The sequence below is a fragment of the Cetorhinus maximus genome, chromosome 29 (genome assembly GCF_964194155.1).
Source record: "Cetorhinus maximus chromosome 29, sCetMax3.hap1.1, whole genome shotgun sequence".
Lineage (NCBI taxonomy): Eukaryota > Metazoa > Chordata > Chondrichthyes > Lamniformes > Cetorhinidae > Cetorhinus > Cetorhinus maximus.
This window is the reverse complement of record NC_135907.1, coordinates 2,135,320-2,147,733: the sequence shown is the minus strand read 5'-3', so window position 1 is coordinate 2,147,733 and position 12,414 is coordinate 2,135,320. Positions and strand designations below refer to the sequence as shown.

The 12,414-nt window shown below is 46.5% G+C and overlaps 1 protein-coding gene across 1 annotated transcript in view; it reads left to right on the top strand.

Moving 5' to 3' along the window:
• Positions 1 to 12,414, top strand: part of aco2 (aconitase 2, mitochondrial) — a 66,649-nt gene that overhangs the window by 2,784 nt on the left and 51,451 nt on the right. The window contains exon 2 of the mRNA XM_078532024.1: positions 7,315 to 7,454. Within this exon, the coding sequence (XP_078388150.1) occupies positions 7,315 to 7,454 (140 nt within the window). The remainder of the gene's footprint in view (positions 1 to 7,314; positions 7,455 to 12,414) is intronic.

Genomic DNA, 12,414 nt, shown 5'->3' with positions numbered 1-12,414 from the left:
CTCCTGTTCTCTCTCTTGCCTCCCCCTTTCTCTCTCCCTCTCTCTCCCTTGCCCCCCTTTCTCTCTCCCTCTTTCTCCCTTGCCCCCCTTTCTCTCTCTCTCTCTCTCCCTTGCCCCCCTTTCTCTCTCTCTCTCCCTTGCCCCCCTTTCTCTCTCTCTCTCCCTTGCCCCCCTTCTCTCTCTCTCTCTCCCTTGCCCCCCTTCTCTCTCTCTCTCTCCCTTGCCCCCCTTTCTCTCTCTCTCTCCCTTGCCCCCCTTTCTCTCTCTCTCTCCCTTGCCCCCCTTTCTCTCTCTCTCTCCCTTGCCCCCCTTTCTCTCTCTCTCTCTCCCTTGCCCCCTTTCTCTCTCTCTCTCTCCCTTGCCCCCCTTTCTCTCTCTCTCTCTCCCTTGCCCCCCTTTCTCTCTCTCTCTCCCCTTGCCCCCCTTTCTCTCTCTCTCTCTCCCTTGCCCCCCTTTCTCTCTCTCTCTCTCCCTTGCCCCCCTTTCTCTCTCTCTCTCTCCTTGCCCCCCTTTCTCTCTCTCTCTCTCCTTGCCCCCCTTTCTCTCTCTCTCTCCCTTGCCCCCCTTTCTCTCTCTCTCTCCCTTGCCCCCCTTTCTCTCTCTCTCTCCCTTGCCCCCCTTTCTCTCTCTCTCTCCCTTGCCCCCTTTCTCTCTCTCTCTCCCTTGCCCCCCTTTCTCTCTCTCTCTCCCTTGCCCCCCTTTCTCTCTCTCTCTCCCTTGCCCCCCTTTCTCTCTCTCTCTCCCTTGCCCCCCTTTCTCTCTCTCTCTCCCTTGCCCCCCTTTCTCTCTCTCTCTCCCTTGCCCCCCTTTCTCTCTCTCTCTCTCCCTTGCCCCCCTTTCTCTCTCTCTCTCTCCCTTGCCCCCTTTCTCTCTCTCTCTCCCTTGCCCCCCTTTCTCTCTCTCTCTCCCTTGCCCCCCTTTCTCTCTCTCTCTCCCTTGCCCCCCTTTCTCTCTCTCTCTCCCTTGCCCCCCTTTCTCTCTCTCTCTCCCTTGCCCCCCTTTCTCTCTCTCTCTCCCTTGCCCCCCTTTCTCTCTCTCTCTCCCTTGCCCCCCTTTCTCTCTCTCTCTCCCTTGCCCCCCTTTCTCTCTCTCTCTCCCTTGCCCCCCTTTCTCTCTCTCTCTCCCTTGCCCCCCTTTCTCTCTCTCTCTCCCTTGCCCCCCTTTCTCTCTCTCTCTCCTTGCCCCCCTTTCTCTCTCTCTCTCTCCCTTGCCCCCCTTTCTCTCTCTCTCTCTCCCTTGCCCCCCTTTCTCTCTCTCTCTCCCTTGCCCCCCTTTCTCTCTCTCTCTCTCCCTTGCCCCCCTTCTCTCTCTCTCTCTCCCTTGCCCCCTTTCTCTCTCTCTCTCCCTTGCCCCCCTTTCTCTCTCTCTCTCCCTTGCCCCCCTTTCTCTCTCTCTCTCCCTTGCCCCCCTTTCTCTCTCTCTCTCCCTTGCCCCCCTTTCTCTCTCTCTCTCCCTTGCCCCCCCTTTCTCTCTCTCTCTCCCTTGCCCCCCTTTCTCTCTCTCTCTCCCTTGCCCCCCTTTCTCTCTCTCTCTCCCTTGCCCCCCTTTCTCTCTCTCTCTCCCTTGCCCCCCTTTCTCTCTCTCTCTCCCTTGCCCCCCTTTCTCTCTCTCTCTCCCTTGCCCCCCTTTCTCTCTCTCTCTCCCTTGCCCCCCTTTCTCTCTCTCTCTCCCTTGCCCCCCTTTCTCTCTCTCTCTCCCTTGCCCCCCTTTCTCTCTCTCTCTCCCTTGCCCCCCTTTCTCTCTCTCTCTCCCTTGCCCCCCTTTCTCTCTCTCTCTCCCTTGCCCCCCTTTCTCTCTCTCTCTCCCTTGCCCCCCTTTCTCTCTCTCTCTCCCTTGCCCCCCTTTCTCTCTCTCTCTCCTTGCCCCCCTTTCTCTCTCTCTCTCCCTTGCCCCCCTTTCTCTCTCTCTCTCCCTTGCCCCCCTTTCTCTCTCTCTCTCCCTTGCCCCCCTTTCTCTCTCTCTCTCCCTTGCCCCCCTTTCTCTCTCTCTCTCCCTTGCCCCCCTTTCTCTCTCTCTCTCCCTTGCCCCCTTTCTCTCTCTCTCTCCCTTGCCCCCCTTTCTCTCTCTCTCTCCCTTGCCCCCCTTTCTCTCTCTCTCTCCCTTGCCCCCCTTTCTCTCTCTCTCTCCCTTGCCCCCCTTTCTCTCTCTCTCTCCCTTGCCCCCCTTTCTCTCTCTCTCTCCCTTGCCCCCCTTTCTCTCTCTCTCTCCCTTGCCCCCCTTTCTCTCTCTCTCTCCCTTGCCCCCCTTTCTCTCTCTCTCTCCCTTGCCCCCCTTTCTCTCTCTCTCTCCCTTGCCCCCCTTTCTCTCTCTCTCTCCCTTGCCCCCCTTTCTCTCTCTCTCTCCCTTGCCCCCCTTTCTCTCTCTCTCTCCCTTGCCCCCCTTTCTCTCTCTCTCTCCCTTGCCCCCCTTTCTCTCTCTCTCTCCCTTGCCCCCCTTTCTCTCTCTCTCTCCCTTGCCCCCCTTTCTCTCTCTCTCTCTCCCTCCCTTGCCCCCCTTTCTCTCTCTCTCTCTCCCTCCCTTGCCCCCCTTTCTCTCTCTCTCTCTCCCTCCCTTGCCCCCCTTTCTCTCTCTCTCTCTCTCCCTCCCTTGCCCCCCTTTCTCTCTCTCTCTCTCTCTCCCTTGCCCCCTTTCTTTCTCTCTCTCTCTCTCTCTCTCTCTCTCTCTCTCTCTCTCTCTCTCTCTCTCTCTCTCCTGCCCCCTTTTCTCCCTCCCTTGCCCCCCTTTCTCTCTCTCCCTCCCTTGCCCCCCCCATTTCTCTCTCTCTCTCTCTCTCTCTCGTCCTTCCTTTTTTCTCTCTCTCTGAGTACCACTTTAATTGACTTCTTTAGGTGTGGTTTCTCTGTCGTCGAAGTGAATCCAAAATGATTAACTTTTAAAAACTCCTAAGCTGGAAGCTGGCTGGCCCCAGCTATGCAAAAACAGGCTTCGAAATGTCAGGCATCCAGTCAGTACCGACATCATTTGACATTTATTTGTCGCAGGAAATTGCCATTTTTCAGAAGCTGCTTTACAGACAAGGTTCTGCGTATTGCCTTGTACTGCCCACTGTCCTTCATACGCCTCAATGCTGATGGAACAGTTTCAATAGCACTGGGCACCCTCTGACTTCTTGCTGAGGAAATTGTTCTGCTGGCCTTGGGCCCTGTCTGTCTCGTTTGGGAAAGGGGGTTCCATCAACCCTCTACGTTCACCATGACTCATTGAAGGGAGTTGTTTCCACCAGTGGTGAGCAGCCTAATTATATATCAGCCAAGGTACTGCATGTCGTATTGCTGTTTGGCTGCATTGACACTGATGCACATTCCAGCTGGGAATGCCCAGTGGTGCCTGTTTTATTCATTCTTAGGGCATGTATGTCATTGACAATGTTGCCCTGAGACGATGTTGGTGGAGCTGAGTGGGCAGCTAGAGCAGTTAAGAGTCAATCATATTGTGGTGAGACTAGAGTCATGTGTGTGTCAGACTGGTTAAGGACGAGTGATTTTCTCCCCTAACTGAGCCAGTTAGGATTTTGTGACAATTTGTAGATTTGTGGTCACTCTTGTACCAGCTTTTACTTCCCAGGTATTTTTAAACTGAATTCAGATTCCCCAACTGACATGGTGGGATATGAACACATTCTCTTGAATAGTCCCAGCCTCCGGATTTCTCGCCTAGTAGCATGACGATTATTGATACTTAGGAGCAAGAACCCTAGCTGATCTCCCCCCACCACCACCACATATTTCCGCAGGGGTGCTTATCCGAATTGTAGCCCCTAATCTATGCCTTGCAGTCATGTAGAACCCCGAAAGTTCCCACACAGGCTGTGCACAAGTCAACCCCATTAACTTACCAGGCATTGGAGGCTGTGCATGAAATTTAAAGGGGCCACACCTTAAGCTAATTGCATGCATGCACTCCAAAAAAAAAAATTAAAGGATAAATTCTCCTAATGTTGCCTCGTTGACATCAGTTCTTACAAAGCAAACAGGGGAATTGAAAATGGTGATGTTTTCTGCATCAGCTTGCCTCAGTTGAGGCAGGGCCAAACTCACTGAGATATTTCAAAGGCACAGAGAAAATTTTAACCAGCAGAAGAACAAGCAGTCACCAAAAATATTCACAGTTTAGTTATTTACTGTGAATCCTGCATGCTCAAATGGGCTGTATGCCAGCACTGAGTGCTTGAACAGACCCCAACACTTTGACTGTCTCTGCCTGTCCCGGACAGCTGCCTATATCAGGAAGATGCTGCTGTTTACTCTTGCCGTAGGTTTTAATTACAAAAGTGCCATTTGAACTGCGTTAAATGTGCCGATTGTTTCAAGCAGTTCAGCAATTGTTCACATCTCCCTGTTAGTTGTTGCTCACCCTATGCCATAACTTCAGCAGCGAGAAGCTGTTCTGGAAGGAGCTATCTCCCTGCCACCCTCGCCGAACCTGCCTCTGGCTGTGTTCAGGTGTGATCCTCCTTTTGGGACATGCCCCCTTTCCCAGAAAGGTAAACTCCTTACTGGCATTCTCCTTTAAGCTCATTACGATTTTCATCTTCTAACAGGACCCTGGCCGGAAGTCCGGATTTATGGTAAAATTTAAGTCTGTTGAAAAGCTTTGGGCCAACCCCTTTTTGGACCATGGTGAATCTGGTCTCTATATCTTGATTTTTAGCATCTCAGTGGAGGTTCAGGTGCCCAGTGCAAGGACTTGGGTTATGTCCATTTTTTAATAAGTGTTTGACTATGTATAGGGGGCCAGTTGGGTTCACAGCAATGCACTGTTATAAGACCTGGGGACTGTATTGCGGTCTGACATTTGTAAGGAATGATCCTTTAAATTATTATTTTCCAGGCCTGAGGAATTAATTTGGAAGGAGATTATTTTAACTCCTGTGCCCCTGACACATCCAAAGTTTTCTAAACCACTAGAGTACAAAGAATATTACTTGCATGTAATCTTGCCCAGATCTGTGTGCTTTTACTTAAAACTGCTTTGAATATTCAATATTGTACTCCTAGTAGATAGGTGTGGCATTGCTACATATTTTTGCTTCTAGCATCATATAGAATGATGCAGCACAGAACGACCTTATTGAAACATGTGAGATCCTGAGGCGGACTTGATAGGGTAGATACAGGAGTCGGGTCGGGGGGTGTGTTTCCACTTGTGGGAGAGACTAGAGCTAGGGGACAGTTTAAGAATAAGAGGTCTCCCTTTTAAGGCTGAGATGAGAATTTTTTTCTGAGGGCTTTCGTATGTGCAATCCTCTTCCCCAGAAAGCAGTGAAATCTGGGTAGTTGAATTTATTCTAAAATAAAAATACCTGGAAAAACTCAGCTGCCTCCTCACCCTGCCCCTGAGTGTGAAAGGCAATGGCAAACCACCACTGGCAGAAACTGTCAAGATATCAGCTTAGGATGAAGCATCAGCAAGACAACAGGCCAAGGACTTGCCTTTGGGCAGAGCACATACCTCTGTTTATAAAGTCAAGGGCATCATTTGCCTTTCTAACAGCCTTCTCAGGGTATTCTGCCACCTTCAAAGATTTGTGTACATACACCCCCAATTATTATTTCTGTTAGGTAAAAGTTTGTTTGACTCATCATCAAGCTAGCTGGACTGGGTCTGGTGAGGCACACAATTATTTTGTTTAAATCCCTTTTTCAAGGAAGACCAGACAATGTGTCCCCTTCCAGTATAAGAGTAACAGACAGAAGGCTATATATAATTTGATAGAGAATGAATTTAAAAAAAGAAGATAACTTTTAAAAAGGAATTGGGTCTATAACAACTTGCATTTGCAATGCACCTTTAACAGAGCAAAACATGAAAAAATTTGCAGAGCTATGGGGAAGGAGCTACTTATTAGATGCTCAGCACCTTCAAAGATTTAATTTAATAGAGGCATTCTGAGACACCTTGTCACGAATGTTCTTTTGAACTCCTAATTGTTATAAATCAACTATAGAATCCCCTGTACCTGTGAGGTTCATAGGATAATCAAGTTGACTCATTTCTAAAGACTGAAAGTATGATAAAATTGTTCTGTCTCAGCTCAATCTTACCCAGTGAGAAGCTGAATGTTACAGAGCAGCAAGGTCTGAGCTTCAGAACTCAGCTGGGATGGCATTAGGGATTTTATAGTTGCTTTCAGCACCACTGGGCTAAGTAGGGGAAAATCATAGAGCTGTACAGCACAAAAGGAGGCCATTCAGCTCATCATGCTTGTGCTGGCTCTTTGAAAGTGCTGTGCATTTAATAAGTAGCTCCTTCCCCATAGCTCTGCAATTTTTTCGTATGATGTTTTGCTCTGTTAAAGGTGCATTGTAAATGCAGGTTGTTATAGACCCAATTCCCTTTTAGAAGTTACCTTTTTTAAAAAATTCATTCTCTGGATCTGGGTGAGCTTGGCAAAGCCAGCGTATATTGCCCATTTCTATTGCCCCTGAGAATTGGATGGTGAGGCCCCATCTTGAATTGCTGAAGCAAAGGTACTCCCACAATGCTGTTTGATAGGGAGTTCCAGGATTTTGACCCAGATGAAGGAAAGGTGACGCATTTCCAAGCCAGGTGTGTGATTTGAAGATGGTGGTGTTCCTGTGCGCATGCTTCCATCGCCCCTTCTAGATGGGAGCAGGTTTGCGAGGTGCTGTCGAAGAAGTTGAATCCTCTTCCACTGCCTTTTCAGGCAGAGTATTCCTGATCAGAACAGCAATGTTATTTAACAATATCTTCCATCCCCCCCACCGTCTCCGGTTCTTTTGCCATTCCTGATCAGTGTCAAGTTGCTGACAATGCATGTGTCAGGACTTTGGTTGAGGACCGGGTCTGCCTTGGCTGTAATGCTGCCTGCAGTGTAGTAGCTCGCCAGTGCCTGAACAAGGAGCCTGTCATCTTGCAGAGCAGTTGAAAGTATTGTGCGCAACTCTACATTTTCTGACCACGCCCCAGCTTTTCTCCTGACACCCAGACATGCAATTTTCTGAGGTTACTGGATTGCCATCAAGTTGGAATCCTGTTTTTTCTGTTACTCTTCCCCAGCTCAGGAATCCTGAGCCCAACTAATCCAACCGCTGCCACAGTTGACTCAGACCTAGTTTAGTTGATGATTTTGTATAGTATTCCGAAACTCCTCAGGATCCATAATAAATACTGTTCTCACCCTAACTGACCTTAGCTCTTGGACTCTGCTGCCGCCTGACCTTTTTACTGTTGCCTGTGTAGCGATATATTTTCTATGATTTCCAACAAAATTGCATGGCCTGGTCATTGCAGTTCATATTAAACTTGCCTTATTGTCTGCTTTCCATAATTGGTGTTTTTCACTTCTTGCAGCTAGTCCTGGGCTATGGCGCCCGGAGTTACCATCTCTCCGCCATGTGTAGGCGAGCCAAAGTTTCCATGAGTCGCTTTGAGCCCCAGGAGTACATCGATTATAAGCTTCTGCAGAAGAACCTTGACATAGTTCGCAAAAGGTACATGGAAATGCTGGCCAGAGAACTGCAGAGACTACAGAACCTGTTACCACAGGGAGTAATTTGGGCGAATAGCATTGATGCATTTAAAAGGAAGCTGAATAAGTACATGAGGAAAAAAGGAATATAAGGATATGTTGAAATTAAGTAGGGTTGGGAGGAGGCTCGTGTGGAGCATAAACACTGACATAGACCTGTTGGGCCATCTGATCTGTTTCTTTGCTGCAAATACTTGTGCTTTCATGCACCAGCAGACTGGAACCTGAGATCCAAAGACCTACACTTTCCTTGGTCACACTTCCAGTTGCAGTTGTAAGGGCACATGTTATAAATGAATTGTGATACTTGGCTTTTTTTAAAGCTCCTTTCTTGTCTGTGGGAACTAACCTTTATGTGTCACTCGATGCCAGGGAGTCTCCGCTGGGATAGTCACAGGAAGGTCTCCCTGTCCTCCCTCTTCATGGAGCAATGGAGAGTGGCCTTCCCAATGCCAAGCTTGCACTCTGTTAACCTTTTTCCTGTCTACTGTTGTTGCTTAACATTCTGAGTATGTGGTTGCAAACTGCCATTGGCAGAAACATTGTCATTTCCCTCAAATGTCTCAGTGCTGTGCGTACAATGAACTACTTGACAGCTGTTGTGTGGGCCAGTAAGACAGCCCCTTTCCACACAACAAGATTTCTCAAACAATGAGACCAATTGTTAGCCAATTGGTGACGATAGTTGAGGGAAGAATGATGATTAAGACACCAGGAGAATGTCCTGCTCCTCAACTATAACCTAGGTCTTTAATACCTACTTGAGCCACCAGAACTGACAGATTGGAATTGGTATAATATCTGTCTGAAGGACAGCCCCGTGCCCAGTGGAGGGCTTAAACTAAATTGGCAAGGGTGTGGGCTTGGCACTTTTAATAATTAATAAAGATGATTATTACAATTTTTTAAATTATCAATTTATTGCTTTGACATTGATTTTTTTTTGGCTCAGCAAGGTGTGCATATTTTCTTCACACCTTAACTTTTTATTGAAGTTCATATTTAATGTTATACCAAACCAGATCTCAGAGAGCTGCTGCTGCTTCTTGCTGAAGGGGAGTGAGGGACTCAAGAAACCTGATTGTTTTTGGAAGGCGGGCAAAAAGGGGTTACTTTTGCTCCAGTAGAAATGGGAAGTGTTGGGAATGCTCAGCATGTCTGGCAGCATCTGTGCAGAGACAAACAGAGGTCCGTGACCCTTCGCCAAAATTAGAGCGTATTGTGGATCTGAAGTATCAACTCTGTTTCTCTCTCCACAGATGCTGCCTGGCCGGCTGAGTATTTCCAGCATTTTCTGTTTATCTTTCAGATTTCCAGCATCTGCAGTACCATGCCCTTATATGCTTCAGGCTATGCATATATAATAAAAGTGTGGTTACATTCAATTTAAAATAATATATTTATCACTCAATGCAAAATGTAATTTTTCTGTCAGCATTGGTTGGTGCTAATTTACTGGAAGGTTTTGCCACTTTTAAATTTGGAAGCAAAACTCGGAGATATGTGCCAATAGAATATGTATCCAGGAGCCCCAGATGCTGCAGCTGCAACACATCACCTGTCCTGCCATAATTATGTGCTTTATTTAATTAATTCTTTTATTCAATTATTTATATTCTTTAAAGATTTATTAATCTTATCACAAATTCCTGTACTATTTTAAACGTCGAAAATAGAATAGACCTTGACCACTTACAGGATACTCACCAAACAGCTGGCTTTTTCCCCTGTAGCAGAACAAGAACCAGTTCTTACAGGATGAAGGAATTAGAAAAGGAAAGGAGCACTGCCCTCCCCCATCTCACCGAACTGCCTCAGCTCACGAAGCTCCCGCACTCCGTTGAGGTCACACACTCGGTGCTGGTCGCGAAAACGCCTGAATTTATCTGTTCTAAACTAAAGGAACAAGCTGAGTCTCCGGGCCCTCTTTTCACTCATTCTCCTTGGTAGTGGTTACTGTCTCCGGATCCTCTTGCTCTTCTAGGTGGTGGTTGCTGCCTCTTTTCACCAGCTAGAAGGACTTAGAATTGCTGAGGAGACGGTATTAGATGTCTATATGTAAAGTTGATAAAGCAACGGGACTGAATGAGATGCATTCAAGGATACTGAGGGATGCGAGTGGAAATTGCGGAGGCACTGGCCATATTTTTCAGTCTTCCTTAGACTCAGGGTAGTGCCAGGGGACTGGAGAATTACAAATGTTACGCCCTTCTTTAAAAAAGAGTGTAAAGATAAGCCCAGAAAATACAGGCCGATCAGTTTAACTTCAGTGTTGAAGAAGCTTCTAGAAACAATAATTTGGAACAAAATTCATAGCCCATTGGGCAAATGTGGGCTAATTAAGGAAAGCTAGCATGGACTTGTTAGAGGTGTGCCTGTGCATAAGTCATTGAAGGTGGCAGGACAGATTGAGAGAGCTGTTAATAAAGCATTCAGTATCCTTGGCTTTATTAACAGGGGCATAGAGTACAAGAGCAAGGGGGTTATGTTAAACTTATATAAAACACTGGTTCGGCCTCAATTGGAGTATTGTATGCAATTCTGGGCACTACACTTTAGGAAAGATGTGAGGCATTCGATAGCGTGCAGAAAAGATGAATGAGAATGGTTCCAGGAATGAGGAACTTCAGTTAGATAGATTGGAGAAGTTGCACTGTTTTCCTTGGAGAAGAGAGATTGAGAGGAGATTTGAAATAGGTTTTCAAAATTATGAGGGATCTGGACAGAGTAGGTATGGAAAAACTATTCCCACAGGTGGAAGGATTGAGAATGAGAGGGCACAGATTTAAGGTGATTGGCAAAAGAAGCAATGGAGACGTGAGGAGAAACTTTTTCTCACAGCGAGTGGTTAAGCTCTGGAGTGCACTGCCCGAGTGCGATGGAAGCAGGTTCAATCGAGGCATTCAAGGAGGAATTGGATTATTATCTGAAAATGAAGAGTGTGCAGCGTTAGAGCGAATGGCACTAGGCGAATTGCTCACTTGGAGAGCCAGTGCAGACATGACAAGCCGAATGGTCTCCTTTTGTGCTGTAACAGTTCTCTGATTCTGTAACATACTCTTAGTGTTTCACTGCTCAAGTCTTGAGCCCACAACTACCTACGTTAGAAGCAAGAGCATTACCAGCTGAGACAAGTTGGCGTGTACCTGCCTGCCCAATCAGTGGACGTGCCCTAGAGAAAGAAAACCATTGCCGCTCGAAACCTATCAGGTACTAACATTGGGAAAGTGAAGCTCAATGGTAGCGCACTCACCCCTGACATAAATGGTTGTGGGTTTCAGATGTCGCGCCAGTACTTGATCACATGGCATAGGCTGAAACTCCAGTGCCGTATTAAAGGAGCACTACATTGTCAGAGTGCAATCTTTTGGATGAAACATTGAACCGAGGCTCCTTCTACCTGTGCCGATGGATGCAAAAGGTTCAACTGTACTATAACTGCTCCAGTCTGAATGTTTGACACCATGTCATTTCTGGATTTTGGTATTTCCTGGATTATAGAATGATGTAGAATGCCTTACCACAATTATGTGAACCAGAAAACACCATAGATGTAAATGTTTATCTGAAACATAAAACAATGATAAATTATTAAAGAAGTAATATAAAATAGCTTCACTTGTCCAAATACTGTCACTTGCGAGCTTTCATGCTGCTTCTTGATGTTGTAAACTGTTGAGGCCCACACCATACACCCCTGTCAAATCTTTTGCTGGAGCATCCTTATCTAGTTTCTTTATGATTTCTACCTTTTCCTATATTGTAAGCCTAACTTGTCGTGGTAAGGGTTTAGAAAGACCAAACTAAACCTGGGAATGCTTGGGTCCTGCTCATAAACACTGCTACAAAAGGAGAGAGAGAGAGAGAGAGTGACTCTCTTTTTCACTCTCTCTTTTTCAGAGTGCAAAAGACAGTGAGAGACAGATCCAGAGAGAAAAATCAGAGTGATGGAGAAACAGACTGTAGAGAGACCAACAGAGACTGAGAGATGGAGAAATAGACTGATAGAGACAGAGATAGCGTAGAGAGAGAAAGTTAGTGGTTTTGTAACCTCATGCAGTGTTTTCCCGAGCTACATAGTCACTGCGTCAAGTGAGCTGATTGCAGCACCCAAACAGTTGAGTGGCGGGTCAGTGGGCCTGGTCAAAAAATTTCCAGACAACAGATGTTTCTGGATTTGGTTTTCTGGACAGGAGAGGTTTTAGCGCATTTAAAGAAGAGCAGAGGTGTATCACTAGTGTCCCTCAACTAAAACACCTCCCACATAGACTTTAAGTGGTTATCCAATTTAATCCCTGGCCTTTATTCTGCTATTCACACCTGCTCTGGGCCAACACTTTTTTCTTTAACACAGTCATTACCACTCCCTTTGCCTTTTGTTCCATGACATCTTTGTCATTCAATCTCCCCTGCCTTCAGCCGACCCCTGACCCCTTTTGCTCCCCACTTTTTCAACAGCATAAACCCCATCACATTCCTACCTCTCCAGCTCTGAAGAAGAGTCATATTGGACTCGAAACGTTAACTCTGTTTCTCTCTCCACAGATGTTGCCAGACCTGCTGTGTTTTTCCAGCACTTTGTTTTTATTTCCGATCTCTTGCATCCACAGTATTTTGCTGTTATCTAATTTATTTTTTGTGGACACTTGTGTGTGAATTGGCTAGCTTGTTTTCCTCCATAATTATAGTAGCTATGCTTGTACTTATTGGTTGTGAAGCAGTGTGGGATGTCCGTAGTATGTGAAAAGTGTTTTACAAAAGTAGTCTTTCTTTCAATGTGCTAGCACCTCTACCAGTTTCTGAAATTGGTCCCTGATGGTATAGCAAAATCAATTAGTTTTTAAAAAAAAATACATTTCTTATGTCAACCCTCGTAAACATGCCAAGAATGTTGCAATTACACCCTTTTGCCTGTGGTGGTG